General features: G+C 49.9%; 1 protein-coding gene across 1 annotated transcript in view; it reads left to right on the plus strand.

Annotated features, from left to right (window-relative positions):
• Positions 1–926: 926 nt before the first annotated feature.
• The window catches only part of Htra1 (HtrA serine peptidase 1), a 49,519-nt gene continuing 31,589 nt past the window's right edge, over positions 927–18,856 (plus strand). Inside the window, exon 1 of the mRNA XM_021199268.2 lies at positions 927–1,495. Within this exon, the coding sequence (XP_021054927.1) occupies positions 1,024–1,495 (472 nt within the window). The 5' untranslated portion in view covers positions 927–1,023. The remainder of the gene's footprint in view (positions 1,496–18,856) is intronic.

The following is an 18,856-nucleotide window of genomic DNA, read 5'->3' on the forward strand; positions in this document are numbered from 1 at the left end:
GCCCTATCAGTGACTCCTCCTTGCCCCAGGGTTAGCAGCACTCTGCCCATCACCCTGGGGTGTGTCACGGTGAGGTGCACGGGGGATTTCAGGTGGGGACAGCACAAACTTTAATTCTCTCATCTTCCACTACACGGTATATGTGTTCTCTGTTGACCAACGTGTGGGCCAGGCACAGAGGTCTGCTTCCAGGGTGACAGTTGCACTTCTAGATGATTCTTAGACTCATCTCGGTCCCCAAAGTCACTTACATCCTCATGTGAGAGTTTAAAGGAAATCATCTTGTTTTGGGACACCTTGATTTGCCCGAGCGGGCTGGGCGCTTCTGCGTGACAGCTCAGGGTGAAAAAGTACAAACCGTACAAAGCCCTGCGGCCGCGGCATGCTCCGGTGGCCCTCCAAGTACCAACCCCATATACCCGCGGCGTGCTATGGCATGCACTCCACCGAAAACAACTTTAAAAAAGAAGCGTTAGGAAGGGTTACGTTGTCATTTGCCTCTGCTTTTTGCTTCTCCCACTTGAAACTAGGTCTGGGCACTGGGTTTCTGCCAGTCCTGCTGACGCTGCTTTCCCACGGCGGCGTCAAGTTCACAGCCACAGTCCCCCAAGCTGGGCACCGGTCCATTGCAGCTGTGGCTGGGGTCGATGTGACCGCCCTTCGCACTGGACGACCTGGGAACTTTCCCAGGCGATTGCGCGGTGCTAGGCAGGTTTCCCTCTGTTAAGTGTCACTTTGGTTTTAAGGTCTTCGATCTCTGAGGAAAAAGAATCCTAGAATGGGAAACTGAGCCAGTCGGAGGGTGGAGTCGCGCGCCGCCCCGCCTCGTCCCCGCAGGCAGTCCCCGGTCGGCCCCCCTCCCGGGAGCGGTGCCCGTCCCCCTGGCGCTTCGTCACCGCCGCTAGGCCAATGGGCTTGACCGTACGGCCGCGCACACTCGCACCCGCTGTCCCCAAGACCCCGACACACCGTCCCAAGCGCGATTTTTCGGCTGTGGTCCAGCCCGTGGCCGTCGGAGTCGCCATGCAGTCCCTGAGTACCGCGCTCCTGTCTTTGCTACTGCTGCTGCTGGCGGCTCCTTCCTTGGCGTTGCCGTCGGGGACCAGCCGCTCGGCCCCAGCTGCCACTGTCTGTCCGGAGCACTGCGATCCTACCCGCTGCGCCCCGCCGCCCACGGACTGTGAGGGTGGCCGGGTCCGCGACGCGTGCGGCTGCTGCGAGGTGTGCGGCGCGCTCGAGGGTGCAGCGTGCGGCCTGCAGGAGGGTCCCTGCGGCGAGGGGCTGCAATGCGTAGTGCCCTTCGGGGTGCCGGCCTCGGCCACAGTACGACGGCGCGCACAGGCCGGCCTGTGCGTGTGTGCCAGCAGCGAGCCGGTGTGCGGTAGCGACGCCAAGACCTACACCAACCTGTGCCAGTTGCGCGCCGCCAGCCGCCGATCCGAGAAGCTTCGCCAGCCGCCGGTCATCGTCTTGCAGCGCGGCGCCTGCGGCCAAGGTACCCGCCCCGCCCTGTGCTGCACTCCTAGGTGGCTCCCCACTCTCGCCAACTCAGCCCGACCAGTCAGGACCGTCGGGAGGGGATGCGGAGGGGCAGAGAAGCACTGGGTGTTCTAGGCACACAGTCAGTGGGAGAGAGACGATGGGCCTCGGGGTAGCTGTGTTTCAAAGGCTCCCTCCGGCCCTATTTCTGCGCCAAGCATCGGGTCGTTCCGAGGAAACGCCAAGCAGGTGCTTTGCGCGTTTTGGTCCGGCACCCCCTGGCCGGGGTGACTCGGCATCCCGCTGGGGAAAGCCGCGTAGCACACCAGGGATCTTGGCATTGTTGAGATACATGGCTTTGGGATCTCAAGAACTCTTGTCGCCTCCCCTTCCTTCTCCCTCTCTGCTGCGTCCTTTCTTCTTGGAACTACCTAACCAGTGTTTTTTCTTGTAGAACCTCTTCGTGAAAACTTTCACTTTGGGGAGAGGGAACATCTCTGCTCAACTCAGCAAGCATTTTTCTCACCCTGCCTCCTAAGCAGAAAACGATTTAGTAACTCTGGCACTCTTTCTCCATTGATTTGAATCAACTTTACAAAAAAGCCCACGCTTTGGTCCTTTTTTGGTCCTTTGGTCCTTTTGCCTGAGCTCAACCAAGTAGTAGACCGAGAAATTTGAGGTAGAGGAGGGGCCCACTGGGGATGAGGAAAAAATGCACCCTCTACCCTCTCTCTCCATGTGTGACCTTTCTGTACCCACAAGACCTGGAGGGGAGGTGGTGGTGGTGACAGGGTGAAGGGGCTTGGAGAACTGCCCAGCTCCCTGCAGGACCTTCTAGAGAAACGCTTCGGTTAAATCCAGAGATACCCTGTGGAAAAACAGTAAATTCAGGCTGGCCACTCCAGCTCTGTGGGGACCAGCCAGCTGGGCTCCAGTGCACTTGGCTTCAGCTACAGGGCTCTTGCCCAAACCTAGCACCTCCCCCGGGGGATGTGGTGGGGAGGACAGGAAAGCACGGGAGAGAGGGATTGGGCTAGATTTTTCTTTATAGGAATATGGTCCTGTACGACCACTTCGGATTTGGCAAAACTTTACTCGAATGCACAGGAAAGTACTCCAGGTGGCGTAGCAAGAGGTGGGCTGATGTTTATATTCTTACCACCAGAGCACAGGACTGAACCTCAGCCCCAGGAAACTCAGCCTCCATAGAGAAAAGAAAGTTTTTTGTTTTTTGTTTTTTTTGTTTTTGTTTTTTTTTCCCAGAGAGGACTGATCCAGGGTATCTACTAAGTCCCAGCCTATGTGACAAGTGAGTTATCCTGTGACTCTGTGACTCTATTTGGTCTCACAGACCCTGGAGGAGGAAGCTTCTGGCCTCATCATTGTCTTAGATGAGGTAGAACTGAGAGTGAATAACTTGTCTAAGGTCACTGAGCTGGAACTTGAACTCTGGCAAACTCATTCAGAACAGGCCAGAGCTAGACCTCAAGGCTATGGGAAATGGGCTTCCAGGGGGCTGGAGCAGTCATCTCACCTTGGGGAGAAGTAGAGAACTCTGTAGCTGCTGAGTGGCTGCTTAGAGGTGGAGATTACTGTTGCAGGAGATAGTTAGACATGGGCAGAAGTGACCCACGGTGGTGGCTCTGAGTCCCCTGGGGAGGAAGTAGTGTGTCACACGTGCAGATATCCTTGAGGACTTGAATAGGCTCTGTTCAGAGGAGGGCTGGTGTAGGACTGGCCTAGAGGAGGAAGGAGAAGGAAGGAGTCTGGACTACTTTCGTAAGAATCTGAGTGTGTACAGGAGGCATTTTTAAAAAGCACATTTTGGTGGAAAACCAGGTAGCTGTTACTCTTTGTAGTCTTGCCGCACGAGGCCCGGAGTTATGGACATCAGCAGAGGCCAGATACTTGGCTGGTTGAGTGGTCTTGGGGAGACAGATCCCTTCTTGGCCATCAGGGCCCCAGTGGCCCCCCGGTGTGGAGAGAGCCACAGATGGAGTGGTAGAGCTGGTGGGTAGCCTTCTTCCCTCCTTTTGTAAATATCTGTTGCTCTGTATCGTGTCTGACATGTGTGCCTGGTACTTAGGTTAGCTACGTGGGTGGATGGATAGAAAGACAGGAGATATTTGGTGTACACAGCCGACCCTCAGCCTGGTTTCGCCCCGACTCTCCATCTGAAACTGCCCTAAGGTCTCAGGAGCAGACACTGGGAGTATGTGAGCTGCTTCAATTCAGTCCCTTTCTGGTTCCCACTTTCAGCAGGTGGTGCCCAGGGGGCAGCTAGCTCACTTGATGTCACCGTTGAGGAAGGAGAACTGGCTGCCTGTGCCAGGGCAGAGTGCAGGTGGGAGTAGCGTTGAAGCTGGGTGGACGCAGAGAAGTACCCCTGAACATGAAGGGAATCCACTGTGAGAACACACTGAGGTCAGGGAGGTTCTGAGGCAGGATCTCGGCAGAAGGCTCAGGAGACAGGTGGGAATGTCGGGGGAGGCGATGCCCAAGGCGTTGCTTTGGGGGTCACGACGGGCCTTTGGATGGAAAAGATGCCATCACTCTGGGTAAAACTCTTGTCTGTATGTTGGTTAATGAAAAAAATCAGAGGACATATCTTGTTTGGAAATAGAAATTATCAGTGCTTCAGAGTGTGGTTGAGACATGCACAAGTGTCACAGAGGAAAAGGATCTGTTATTTACTACTGACCAGGAGAGTACAAGTAGAAATCGAAAATAAATGAATGTGGCGGTGCACGCCTGTGACTCTGGCAAGAGCTCCGTGGGTTCGAGGCCAGTTTCGGCAATAGATTAAGGCCCAGTGTCAAATTTAAAAACAAAAAGTTATAATCATTTTCGGTAACAGCAACAAAGGTGCCGTCTGATTCATACTTCTGCTCTGGGCATCTGTTTACCAGGCCTTTGGCCCTGCTAACAGCGCCAATGCTGTAATTCTCCTGGTACGGTAGCACCTTGAGCTCCTGCGTGGATCTTGAACCTGTTCCTAGCCACCGCTCTGTGCCGTTGACAGAGCAACGGAGATTATAAACCAGATCCAGCTAAGTAGCAGCTAAGAGCTGAAGTAAACAGTGCTCCAGATGGCCATGGCTTTGGGACGACGAGGGATGACTCTCTCCTTCACCAGGCACAGGAATCAGGACAAAGTTGCCTTTAGTTACTGCCACAGGAGAAGCCCAGAGTATAAGCGGTTGTAGAAAAGATATCTCCAAGCGAGAGTCCCAGACAGTAAAGTGTTCTAGGGTAGGAAGGGCCCTTCTGGATCCTGAGACATTTCAATAGACTAACCAACATGTGAGGTGCTGCATCTAAAAAGCCAGGAAAAAGACTCTGTGGATAGGAGAAACCTAGTCTACCCATTCCTTACTCCAGGAAAGCCAGTCCTACCCAAAATGTCCAAACCGACAAGCCTAGAGGTCTCCAAGCCTCATGTGGGGAGGAGGTGGGCTGGAGAGGGACAGCTAGGGGTTTCCAGAAGTTTTCCCTTCCGGCCTCACCCCAGAGCCTCTGACGGCAGAGGGCACAGAACAGAACTCTTGGAGGCATGAACTATTTATAAAATGAACTTTATTTAGGTAGTTCTTTTATGTGAGCCTTGAGCAGGCTGTCACTGTAAGCTTTAGTGCCTGGCCTTGCTGGCCTCAGGAGATTCAAGAGGCAGCACAAAGTCCCTCCCCTGAGGAAGCTCATCTTTAACACAGTGGCGGCAAAGACAGTCACTCATTGCTGGAGTCTGTTTTCTTTCATCGACAGTGCGAGTTTTGCTATTGGCAGTTGGATGCACTTTTTGTCTCTTTAAAAAAAAAAAAAAAAAAAAAAAAGGATATGGGGTGAAGATGAGGTTTCATCTTAGGACAGGATTGGTAGAAAGCATGAGTGTGGTCTCTGCCATCCTAAACTGTCTCCCTCGCTTTTGAACAGCCCATCTCACTGGCTGGTGTCTTTCTTCCCTTAATGCTCTGATGGTTTGCTAAAGTGTTAAATAGCAAGGCTTGATAAAATTAGGATGGAAAGCCAGGCGTTTAGTTTACTTTATCCCATCCCAGGGAGCAGTAAATACATTGCTTTGGAACTTGAGTGAGATTGGTCAGGGATGGCGGGACTGTAAGCTAGCTGGCCGGATGCCTGAGCACGGCAGGATGAATTCTGAATTGGTTTGGAGCCGGGTGATCCTGGGCAAATTCTGTGTCTTGGATTCGGACATCAGATTTTCCATGGGCTTACATTTCTCATGGACAATGCTCTGGGACTGGATGCTGTGAGAGAGTAGTCACACTTGGCAGTGCTTTGAGCACAGACCCCTGGCTCTGGCCTGTGTGGGTACCAGCTTCTCTGCCTTTCAGGGCCACAGCAGTGAAGGGCCTGTGTCAGTGTTTTCTGAGATCCCTTTTAGTGTGAGTGGCCTGTGAGTCTTGTAAGGAAACCACCAGTCTGTGAGGAGATTGTGCTCCTGTATTCCTTTGGATGTAGGCTTGGATGCCCTAAGAGGTACTCCCTGCCTTAAATTATAATGGGTAAAGCCAAGTTTGGCATTGAAGGGATGTCCCCATCTTGACCGCAGCCACCTTAACTTCAGCTTTCAGTCAACATACGAGTCTTTCTGAGAGTTGGTGGGAGTCACATGCCCACTCCCAAGAACCAATGCCACAGGGTAATTCGTTGCTCCTCTCTGTGACCTTGACCCTTCCTCTTGGTCCTTCTGGTTAAGGTTCCTACTGAACTGTTTCTTTTGCTTTGCCATTTTCTTTGACATTAGAAAAGCAAAATGCTTCCAACAGAGAAACCGAAGAGGGTAGTAGACCACTTGAAAGTTTCCCTAAAGACTCAGGAACCTTTGGAAAGTTGGTGTGACTCGGACCTCTTAAATGACCACGGGGTTCTATTAGACAGGACAACATGCTTCAGAGACAGACATTGGTAATGGGGGTGGAGTGGGGTGGGCAGTTGGAGTAATGAAAGGGCAGAATTCAGCTTTCAGCCAGTGATGAACATCCCAAATCCATCCAAACCATTTCTTGAACAATGTCTGTGTTCTCAGAAGTGTGGAAAGTATAGGGAATGAGAGGTCAAATTGGCTGACCTTTCTTATCGAGGCAAGAAGCTTTCATGATGCCTGACTGTGGGCTAAGCTTCTTTCTGAGCTTCCCTTTCTGAATGTGTGACTGGTTTCCTCACCAGTCAAACAATCATGGCAATAAGTGTTTGCTCACACTTCTCAGCACTATTAGCATGGAAGGACATAGTTTCCTGAAGTGGGTAGCACCATCTGGTGTACTTCTAGATAGAACTCTGTCCTGTCAGCTGTCATGATAGCCACGGTCATGACCATCAAAGCTCCAGGGAGGTAGTCAGCTCAGAAGAAAGGTCTAGAGTGTCTGTCCTGTGGATTGGTGAAATGGGTGGGTTAGGAAAGATGCACAGAGAATGGGTGATGGAATCGCATCCCAAGGCTGACATGGAGTTTGCTAGTCTAGAAAGGTTCTCTGGAGTCAAAGGCTGCTTTAACATAGCCTCTGACGGTCTGGTCCCAGTCATTACTCCAGCATCAATCTTATGAAAAGTACGTGGGCTTCCTCTGAAGTAGCTGCATATGTGGGACACCTGGGTGTGTGTGTGTGCATGTGTGTGTGTGTGCACAGAGACCATCAGTACATGTTAAGCATTTTCCTCTGTCATGTTCCCCTACCTTGTATTTTGAGATAGGACCTCTCATTGAACCTAGAGTTCATAGATTCAGCTAGATTCCGTAGCCAGCAAGCCCCACGGACTCTCCTCAGTGCCGGGGTGAGAGAGGTAAGGTTTTTTCACATGGGTGCAGGGGATGGAACTGGGGCTTCATGCTTGTGCCTCGGTTTACCGACCTGAGCATTTCCTCAGTCCTTACGACTTATAAGAACTATCTCATTTCCTGAGTTGGGGCCTGCAGGAGACGGCAGTCGACAGACACTCCAGGTCCTTCTTGAACCTGGCCTGGTTTTGTTTTTATGTTCTGGAAATTCCTCATAGGGAAAACTGTGTCATGTCTTAAGGAAAGAGGGGAAAAAAATAACCCAAACAATTTGGGTGTTTACAAATGCCCTATTATTTTGATTGCTAGGATAGTTTGTTGAGTTAGCATATTTCATACATGGTCCTGTATAGCATTGCTTGACGGCAACTGCTCCCTAGCCACAGGACAGGCACATTTGTGCACCGAATTCTCGGAGGGCTGGTTGTCGTGGTTGGAATTTTTTGATAATTTCCAAATTTGAATAACCCATGTCTTCATGAGTCAGAGCCTTGTGCAATATTTCAGACTTCAGGAACGTCTTCTTCCCTGGTTGTGCAATGAGCTCTCTAGATGGATATGCTAAGCTGCCTGTGCAATGAGTGTGTTTGTCTTGGTGTGGATGAGATGGAGAGTTCCCTTCCACACGGTCTTGGGCAAGATGCTACCTGGTCATCCAACACTCGGGGCATCTCACACCCTGTGACTAAGGCGAGTTCTCTATTTGGTGCCCATACTCAAAGCAGGAGTCATCACTCTGTAGACAGATGGGGACAGACTGTTGCCAGTTGGGGTTGCCTCAGTACATGCCAGCCAGCTGGATATGGGAGAGGAAGGGCTCATCCAGAAGTAAAAGTCTGCTTTTTACACACACACACACACACACACACACACACACACACACACACACACACACACAGAGAGTGAGGAGTGAGCTACTTGGGTCAGGATGAGGGAAATATCACCAAACCACAGTGATCTAAAGAGTGACCACCACTGTTGTAACTGGGTGACAGAGCTTGTCTTACTCCGTTGTGGATACCAGGAAGGCAGTGGGGTTAACCCTGCTGCTGAGCTATAGAAACTGTAGAGGTTCCAAGAGCTTTCATCCACCTGGGCCCACCCACTAAGGAGAGAGCTAGGATTTGAACTTGGCACCACCTCACTATCAGACTGGGGGAACTTCCTCGACTCTGGTTGTTTAAAAGCATGCTGATTAATCTTCAAATATTTGGAGTCCTTTCCAGCCTCTTCCCTTTTATGACTTTCTGGTTGAGTTCTACTGTGGTCTGAGAACATGCTTGGTGATTTCCGATCTTTTGAATCTGTTGGAGTGTCTTTTCTGGCCTTGAATGTGGTCAGTCAGTGACTGCTACCCATGGGCTTCCAAAGAGCATGTGTTCAGCTGTTGTTGGCTGGAATCTTTCAAATATCAGACGTAGGGTATTGGTGGTGCTGTTCAGATCAACTAGATACTAATTTTGCACCTCTATTGACAGGGTCCGAAAGAAGGACGCTAAAGCACCCTCAGCTACAGTCTGTCTTCTGGGACTCCATTTTAGGAAACTGGATCTCCTCAGCCCCACCCCCACCCCGGCATGAGTTACTCTCTGTGGTCTGTTTCCTGATGTGTTGCTTGAGGATAATGATGCTTGTCTGGGGAACATCAGCAGGGTATTGTGGGGTCAGATAAACTAATGATTTAGTGAATGAGCTTTGTCAACTGGGAATATGAATGATTGACAGATACCTGGACTGCTAGACAGTAGGTCCAGACTCTTCCAGATCTCTTGCTAGCAAAAAACAAAACAAAACAAAACAAAATCCCCACCAATACTGATTCAGAAAAGATATAAAAGTAAGGGGCATGCTTGCTGGGTCACTTCTGTCTATGGTCACTGTCAAAATACCTGAGACTGGGTACAAAAAGGCCTATGCTGCTCACTTTTCGAGAGATGCAGGCGTAAGCTTGACTCTGGTAGAGATGTCATGGTGGATGGTACCATGGGACTGTGAACTGGAGAGATCATGAGACAACATGGAAGTCAGAGAAGCTTGTAAGAGCTAACCAGGGACCCAGGAGAACTGCCTTATTCTCCTTTAAGGGCCAGACCCTCCCAGTTATCCAGTTGCTTCCTTATAAGGCCCTGTCTCCAAATGTTCCACATTACCTCCTAACAGTACCACATGGGGAGACACGTTTAAACCACAGCACTCACTCACCATCGCCCCCACGGACCCTGCTGTACTTTCCGCTTACTCATCTCTAGCCACACCAGCTCCTCCTTTTCATGTTCCCTTAGCTTTTGTGGACCAAGACACTGCCTTGTGGAGGAGACACCAGAGGCTGGCCAAAGCCACCAACTAATTAGGGGGAAGACAGTATCCCAGAGCAGGTGACCTGGGGCTGAAAGTTGCTTCCGGCTTACAGCTCCATTCCTCACACTGTGGGTGGGAAAGTCGAGGCGCCGGAAGGGAACTTGGTTCTCACAAACTTGCTGGAGTTGGAGGCTGGGCCCTGGCAGCCTTAACGAACTACTTTCAGGTGCATGTTCTTAACAGGTCAGTTAAAGACACAATAGTGAAAAACAGAAATAAGGTATTCAGTGTGGCCAGACTAGTCCATTGACCCTTCCTGGAAATCTGTGGTAATTCTGACATGAGGTTTAGATTTATTTATTTATTTATTTTAAAATTTTATTTCATTTATATGAGTACAAGGTAGGTGTCTTCAGACACACCAGAAGAGGGCATCAGATCCCAATACAAATGGTTGTGAGCCACCATGTGGTTGCTGGGAATTGAACTCGGGAAGAGCAGTCTGTGCTCTTAACCACTGAGCCATCTCTCCAGCCCCCAATGTTTACATTTAAATAGAGGGTCAGAGGTATGCAGTATAAGCAGCCCAGGTCATGGTGTGGTCCCACCATCACTGACCCATTACTGTCTCTGCTCCAGTCTTACTGGAAAGATGCTCTCAAAGGTAGGACTGTGTGAAACTTCTTTCCTGAAAACACATTCCTTCTCTGGATAGCACCAGGCTTCACCCTTTTTCATCTCTCAGCATGAGATTCCTGGGGACATTCCAACTCCTTGGGAACCATTGTTTCAATAGTGTGATAGCCAAAGGTGGGTAGGGTGGGGTGTTAAACTATAGACTCTTTAGAATATCTGCATATCTGGGGCTGGAGAGATGCTCAGTGGTATGAACTGCTCTTGCAGAGGACCCATTGGGTTCCCAATATGTTGGGTGACTGGAACTGCCCACAGTCTGGATAATCCAATACCCTCTTCTGGTCCTCACCTGTGCAATTAAGTCTTTAAAAAGACCACGTCAGAATGGTTCCAGCTGCGTATGTATGTGCATCTTGGTGGGAGCTGACCCTATAAACCCATCTTGGCAGCCTCCTTCTTCTGGAGTGGCGGTTAGGTGTTTGGAGGAGGCTGGGGTCCACGTGGGAGATTTTCCCATGAGGCCTGAGAACCAGTAGGTGTTTTCACTCAGTCTCGCTTTTCAAAGTGCCATTGAAAAGATTTTATTTTTTTCTACTTGAAAAGATGACTGCAGTGGACTGCTCAGCAAACCGTGTGGTTACTGACTTCTCCCCTCAAGCGTTCTGAGGCCCTGGAATGTTGATTGCAATGCACTTGCCTCAGGGAAACATCTGCACAAATATCCTAGTGAGTGATTCAGTGCTGAGGAGCCTCGGTGTCTAAACCTATCTAAGGTTTGAACTTGGTCAGGACGAGCCTGCTTTCTTCTCTTCAGACAGGCTTCGCTTCCTTCTTCCATGTTATTTAGCCATTGTGGGACCCCCTCCATAGATCTGACGATGATCTAAAGTTGTACTCTACCAGCTTTTAGGAATCAGAAGCATAATCACATCAAAATACACCAGGAAAGAGATTCATGTTCCTACAGTCTCAGGCTTCACCTCTGCCTCACCTCTGGGGGCAGCAGGTCAAGGACTGTGTTTTGGTGTGTTGAACTCTTTCAGGACACACAGTTCCAAGTATGTATGGTAGCAGGAGAGGAGTGGATAGTTTTGCTGTAGCCCTTGGTGTTTATTGTCAAACTCTTTTCTCAAAGGGTTGCTACAGTCCTTTGACACCAATGATGGAGGTTTTAAGTGTTTGTTGGGAAAGAGTGTGAATGTCTGTGTCTGGGGTGCATGTGTACATACCTATCTGTGGTGGTCCTGAATCCAGGGGTCAATCTTGGTGTGTCTTTTATTTAAAGTTTTATTTATTTAGGTATTTTAGTGTATGAGTGCTCTGTCTACATGTACAGACAGCACACCAGAAGAGGGCATCAGGGGGGCTGGTGAGATGGCTCAGCAGGTAAGAGCACCCCACTGCTCTTCCAAAGGTACAGAGTTCAAATCCCAGCAACCACATGGTGGCTCACAACCATCCTTAACAAGATCTGACTCCCTCTTCTGGAGTGTCTGAAGACAGCTACAGTGTACTTACATATAATAAATAAATAAATCTTAAAAAAAAAAAAGAAGAAGGGGCATCAGATCCTATTATAGATGGTCATGAGCCATCCTGTGGTTGCTGGGAATTGAACTCTGGAAGAACAACCAGTGCTCTTAATCACTGAGCCATCTCTTTAGACACTTGGGTGTCTCTCCTAAGTTCTGTCTTGGTATTTTTTGAGACCTGGGTCTTACTGGCCCGGAGCTTGCCATGTAGGCTAGACTGGCTGCTGATCAGCTAGCCAAGGGGTCCATCTATCTGAGCCTCCTGGGCACTGGGATAACAGGCATCTCTGTCCCTGTCTTCTTGTGGATTCTTGACCTTGAACTCAGATCCTCAGTGTTTGTGTGGCAAGCACTTTACTGACTGAGCTACATTCCCAGCTGTGGAAGGCCAGCCTCCCAAGTTGCTGAAAGTCTACAAGAAATTCCCTCGAAGGAACTCCTTCATGGTGAGTGGCAGTTGTGGGTCCTGAGCCAGTAGAACCACTCAGTCTGTAGGTTTTTCCTGTTTGTTGCCCGTCGGCACCTTTATCTCCAGGTTCATCACTGGTAAGGGGAAGCTGTGTTTGGGGCAGAATGAACACTTAAAGAGATTGGAATTACCTGGTTAGTGAGTTGTGACCATAGCTCATCTAGGCTGAAAAGGGGCTTGTGATGGCCACATCAGCCTTCTGGCTGGTCACTTGTATTTTTGATGATGTGTTTTTGAGGAGCCTGGGTCAAGTGAGGGGAAGTGAAGGTCCAGGGACATTCACCCAGTGTATATCAGAAAATGGAAGTCTCTAGGTGCCCAGTCAGGGCTTACTAAGTGGAACTTTCTAGATGCTAGTTCTTTCCAGGATGTGGATTAAGGCCTGACTGTTTCTGTTTTGAAAAGTGAAGAATGTGTTTATTCAGATGTTTTGGACACATGCAGGGCTGTAATGTGAGCCACATAAATTCACTTTGCTAGTTCGATAGTTCCATTCAAAAAGAAAGTAGAAACATGACATTACTATTAACTTTGATTTTAATGACAGCATTTTCAAGTCATAATTCACATGTAGGGTTTTTATATGTCCTTAGTGCTGTGGACGTATCACCCCCTCGCTCCAGAATATTCTCACTACCTCTAAAATAAGCATAGTACTTGTTAGCAGACACCCATACTTCCCTTTGCCTGGCTCTAGCCAGCTACCCAGCCTACTTTCTGTCCCTGGAAATTTGCCTCTTCAAGACATTTTCTACAAGTGGGGTCCCATAATGTGATCTGCTGTGACTGACCTCTGTCAAATGGCATCATGTTATCATTTTTATGACTGAAAAAAAAAATCTTCTCTTTGTGTGGTTATGGGAAGACATCTCTCCCTGCTGGGGGACACATAACCTCAGCCCCGAAGGTCACTTTGACAGGTCTAAACTGCTCAGATGGCATTAATGTATTAGTGGTTATGAAACCAAAACTAAATATTCCATAAGGCTGAGAATCCCACATTGAAAGGATCAGGAACTGTACTTTTCAGATTGATTAGAACATACAACTTTTTTGTAATTTAAAAAAGAATGTTGGAAATGGTTTTGCTGCTTCCCTCATTTGACAGGCTGAGGCCTAGAAAGAGGAAGTGCCTTGTTTCTGGACCCCCACCCCCACCCCAACACCCCCCTTTGCAGCTTGTCTGAGGCATCCTTTCCTTCTGGGGTACTTCTCAGGTTTGTTAAGTCCCCCTGCTGGCCGGCTTGCCCACAGGAACTGCAACTCATTGGCAAGCGGGCATTGGTGCTTCTCTGGGCTCTAGGCCCAGTTTTCCTGCCTCTAGAGGAACAGCCTCCTGGGCCCCACCTCCCAGCTCTGCCCTGGAGGTTGTAGTTTCAGGGGCAGAGCATCCAGGCAGCCCCAGACAAAACAACCAGAGGAGTCAAGAGCAGGAAGAGAGCTCAGTTGAGAAGTCTGTGAAGGTCAGTCCTGGAGCCAGACTTGTCAGGGAAAGTGGATGGAGGTTGTGTGTCAGCTGTCTCCCTGCAGTTAATAATAGACACTTGCAGGGTGTTCAGAGATGGCTGAGAAAGATGCTCAACCCCAAGCACTCAGCATGGGCACACGAACAAGGTTACAATCATTTTCTTTCTCTTGTCCTTGAGACGGAAGCAACTTTTTTTTTTTTTTTTTTTTAATGAAAGCATCATTTAATGTAGACACATGCTTCTCTAAAAGACACCTTTCCCCAGGAAAGCCAAAAAACTACAGAATTAGGTGGAGCTTGTGAGTCACAGCACAATTAGGGACTTCGGGCCAACTGGCCAGATGCCCCCAGTTGGGTCCTGATGTGGCCAGTTGTGGGAGACGGCCTTAGGCTTGTTTGGGTAACCCAACCCCCTTCCCTCTACCTGCAGTGAGTGAATGTCTGGGCACCTGGGCTGCAGCCTTATCCCAGCCCGTGCAAGCATTCTCTTGCACTACCTTCAGCAGTCACACAGCCTGAGGTCTGGCATAGGGCAAGCTTTTCCCACGTGGAGCCGTCTGGGAGACTGTACCGGAAAGAGGGGTTGCCAGTGCTTGGAAGTGCCCGGTGTGGGCAGGAAATCAAGGCCAAGCCTCTTGGCTCCACCTCCTCTTCCTTTTTTATTCATTAGGAGGAAAGAAAGAGGTCACAGGAAACTCTCTGGAATTTGATGCAGAAGACAGGGGCTGGCGTTCTCCCACTCTCCCTCTCCCCCTCCCTTATCCTCCCCCTTCCCTTCTCTTTCCTCTCCCCATCTCTCTGACAGGGTCTCAAATATCCAGGTTGTCCTCGCATTCACAGTCTACTCATGAAATTTTGATCCTCCTACATGCACCTCCTGAGTGCTGGGATTATGGTGTGTGAATTGGAGATTAAACCCAGGACTTTGTGCATACTAGACAGTAGAGAGAGCATCTTGTGTATGGATGCATCACCTGTCAATGAAAAAGCCTGTGGCCTATGGCTTAGCGGGAATAGAGGCAGGAGATTGGCGGGGAAGATGTGAGGTGACTGACTGACCATGGTACCTGAGCACAGGTTAGCAGTCACGTGGCAGAATGTAGATTGGAATAAACAGTTATTTTAAGTTATGATCTAGTCATAGTACAGTCACAGCGCTGCTCAGAAAAGGGATTCTGGCTTCCTGGAATGTTCAAGGTCTTCCTTCTGTTTCTGCTGCCTTCCCACCTCAGACCCAGCACTGGACCCAAGCTGGCTGGTAGCCCTGGAATTTAAACAGAGTGGGACGCACAGAACATAGCCATTCAGACTGCTATGGCTTATGGGCCTGGTGCGACATCTTTGCCGGGTTATAATCTTTCTTTTTTTTTTTTTTTTTTTTTTTTTTGGTTTTTTCGAGACAGGGTTTCTCTTTGTAGACGAGGCTGGCCTCGAACTCAGAAATCTGCCTGCCTCTGCCTCCTGAGTGCTGGGATTAAAGGCGTGCACCACCACACCCGGCCGGGTTATAATCTTTCTTATTTTCTTTCCTGCAGGCACAGGAGGCCTATCTCCTTCCTACCCACTTTATACCTCCTCAGCCCTGCAGATTTCCCTGACCTTCAGAGAAAGCACTCCAAGGTCACTGGCAGAGGGGGAGCCCTGCCAGCTTCCCCTTGGACCCATGCCTCTCCTTGGAGCTTTCCAACCCTCCTCCCACCCGATTCTGCTCCGATCTGGACTTTGGCCCTTGGCCTCCCAGGCCATTCTCAAATTCAGCAAGAGCTCTCACAAAGGGAGGTTTTTCTTGGGGACAAGTTGCCCGTCCCACTCCATGATGGTACAGCATGCCCCTCCCCATCTGTCCCTCTCTCTGGCTTTCTAGCACACACCCCTCCCTAGCTGAAGGTTCTAGTCCTGTCTCAACATGCCACCCATACCTGCTTGAGTCTCAGCTGCTTGTATTCTACCTTGTCAGGAAAGTCCCAGGGTTTGTGTGTCATGTAAGGATATCCCAGGTGTTTTCTTCTTCCTTCCAGGGACTTGCTGCTTGGTGCCCTTGGTGTCAGTTGATTTGATAGCACAGGTTGCTCCTTCTCCCTGATCTGTAAGATCTCACTTGGTGCCCCTACACCCCCAGCAGAGAAATGTGGGAATGAGTAAAGCGCTTGCCAGGGAAGCCTAAAGACTGAGCTGACTCTCAGCACCTATGTCAAAAGCCAGGCAGGGTGGCATATGCTTGCCATCCCTGTACTGGGGAGGCAGGCAGGATAGGCCAACCAACCTAGCAAAATTGGTAAGCACCAGGTCCCAGTGAGAGACCCTGCCTCAAAATTACAAGGTGAGGCTCTTCTGAAGGATACCATTCATGGTTTACCTCTAGTCTCCGTGCACATGCGCACATGTGTGAGCGATGGCACACAGAGAGAGCGGGGGACTGGGAGGGAGTAGGCAGTGCATGTATGGGGGGACTTTGGCTTGCGTTGGGAGTCTGGGGCCTTGGCTGAAGTTGCATGCCAGCTCCAGCTGCCCTGGTCTGCCCTGTGCTCCAGCACAGACGGTGCACTGTGAACGGAACAGGCAGGAACCCTTGCAGATGGGCATCTGGAGTGAGGTGCAGTTTTTCTTCTGGTTCTGTGTTGACTTAGTCGCTCTTTGTAGTTCCTTGTCATTAGGTCATGCTTTGGACTGACCAAACTATCAAATACAACACATGGCTCTCAGATAGCCTAAAGATGGAGAAGAGGACACACCCAGTGTGTACCCACTTGGCTGTGGATTCTCAGCAGTGGGGTTGTTCGAGACCGGCTGGCATTTCAAGGTTGCCACCAGAAGATGGACCTTACAGGGTGACGGTTAACTGGAAGGATGCTGGTGACAACTGGTGACAACTGGGGACGGTGTCCTACCCTTCACATCCTTCCCAAAGATAACTGCTAGTTTCTTCCACACCCGCAGGGTGCTTGCTATGTTTGCCTGTGTGGTTTATAATTGCCTTGCTGGGGGAGAGCGCTTCCTTGTATCTGCTGGAGCCAGGAGAAGTCCCCAAGCCTCCTAGGAAGGGCTTCAGGCTGACAGCAGCCAGGGCTCCAGTTGGTAATCTTCCAGATAACAGCTTCTCTTTGACCTCAGGTGGTCAAGGTGCCTTCCCATGGGAATGCACACACATACCACTGGCTTCCTCTCCACCTTCTGTCCAAGGCTTTCTGGATCCTTGTATTACTTGGCCAGGCCTACATGGCAGAAGGAAGCCATTCTGAAGTGTCTGGGAGGAAGATGTTTTCTCTGTCCTGCCTCTTTCATTCCCCTTGGCCTCCTGCTGAGCAGGCTCTGGGGTGGTCTCTGTGTTTTTCTCTTCCTCCCCATCTCTCCTTTCCTTGAGTCCTGGTTTCTGCCAAAACTGACCTGTGCTTGCATTTGTAGTCTTTGAGGTAGGGATTCAGGTGTGACCGACCGGCTGTGCTAGGATTTGGAGTTGAAGAAATTAGGGGAAAAATTACAGTTGATTTGCGTGCTGAGAGGGACCATCGAAGCCACCCAGTAGAACCCTCTCACTTAGAGGAACGCCAGTCTGAGGGTCCTGCCTGTGCTTGTATAGCTTGCCTCTGCCTTTGTGCACTGTCCTGACATTGAAGATCACCAAGGATGAGGAAGGCAACGGATCCTGTGTGAGCCATGTGTGAGATGGTCAGGGGGTTCCTGGGTTCCATAGAGTAGGAACCTTCCAGGACTCTAGCATGACTCTAAAATCAGTTGAACTTGACATGTTGGCAGACTGACTCCTTCCAGCATGGGCCTGTCTAGTCCCACGGGGTCCTGTAACTATAGTCACAGGGTTCTACCTGTTTGAATGCTCTGCAGTTACCGCCTTGAGATTCGTAATCTTTGGAACAAAAGCTTCATTTTTATTTTGTCCTGGTCCTTGCAGAAGATGAAGCCAGTGTTGAATGTGGGTCACCGCACTAAATGCCAAGCACTTGATCAATCTGTACTTGCAACTGATTTGAATTTGGGGAACAGGCCGTTCCCCGGGAATAAAGGATGCATTGCTTTTCCCTCGAATACACTGTGTTCTGTTTTCCAAATTCGCTGTGCATCTCAACTCTGCAGATAAATTAGATGGCTGGATGGATTGTTCGTGCTGGAAGCGAAGGCTGAACTGTTGGACTTGCATCCTGTCCCCAATCTTTCAGTCCAGAAGTGTGAATCAGGATCCCACAGTGGTGTGGGATGTAGGGAGCTGAAAGCTGAGGCTGAGAAGGGAGGCTGCAGACTGCAGAGATAAAGTTGGGAGTCTCTGCATGGCCCAGCTTCCTGCTGTGCCACTCGCCAGCTCTGAGGCTTTATGAGGGGAGGCAGGGAGCAGGTATGGAACCTCCTGTAGCCCAGGCTGGCCTCAGACTTGACAGGTAGTCAAGGATGACCTTGGACTTCGGATCCTCCTGTCCTTATCTCCTAAGCACTGGGATTACAGGTGCAGCTCCCCCATGCCTGGAATACTGTGTGGTACCAGGGGCAGAACCCAGGGCTTCATCTGCACCAGGCAAACACTCTTATTTGTTGAGCCACATCCTTAGTCCGGTTCTGGGCCTTTGAGTCACACACTTTCCTGCTGTATAGATTCAAGCATAAGGGCCACCCTGAAGGCTTTGAGGAAAAACTAGAGGAAACATCTGTGTCTAGCATTGTCTTTAAGCACACAGTCTTGTTGGCTAGTATCGCCTAGAATTTTACTGCCAATATTGAAGGCTGAGCAGCATCTGACTGGCTGTTGGGAAGAATAAAGTGTTCCAGGCAGGAAGCAAAATGGTTGTGAGTACAGAGAGAGGGCTGGAGTGTTTCAGGGACTCCATAGGCGCCATGTTTTGGGGTCTGAGAGGGAGGAGACTAAAGTTCTTAGAAGATTCTGGAACATAGGACGAGTCCTGTGGGTTGTTGCAAGGCACTGGCTGCAGAGTTGGGCTAAGTTGGAGCCTGGAGATGATCACAGAGACTTTGGGCTGAGGCACTCTGTGCAGTATGTCACTTAGGATAGCTGCCGCGTGACAGAAGGACAGAGCCTGTGGCATCTGTGAGTGTTTTTTGTCACTGTGACAAAACACTTGGTATGAATAACATAAGGGAGGTAAGCGAGTTTGTTCCGTTTTGGTTTTTAGACAAGGCTTTAGGAATCGCAAGCTAGCGCTGGACTCAGTATT

This window comes from Mus pahari, chromosome 1, assembly GCF_900095145.1.
Source record: "Mus pahari chromosome 1, PAHARI_EIJ_v1.1, whole genome shotgun sequence".
Taxonomy (NCBI): Eukaryota; Metazoa; Chordata; class Mammalia; order Rodentia; family Muridae; genus Mus; species Mus pahari.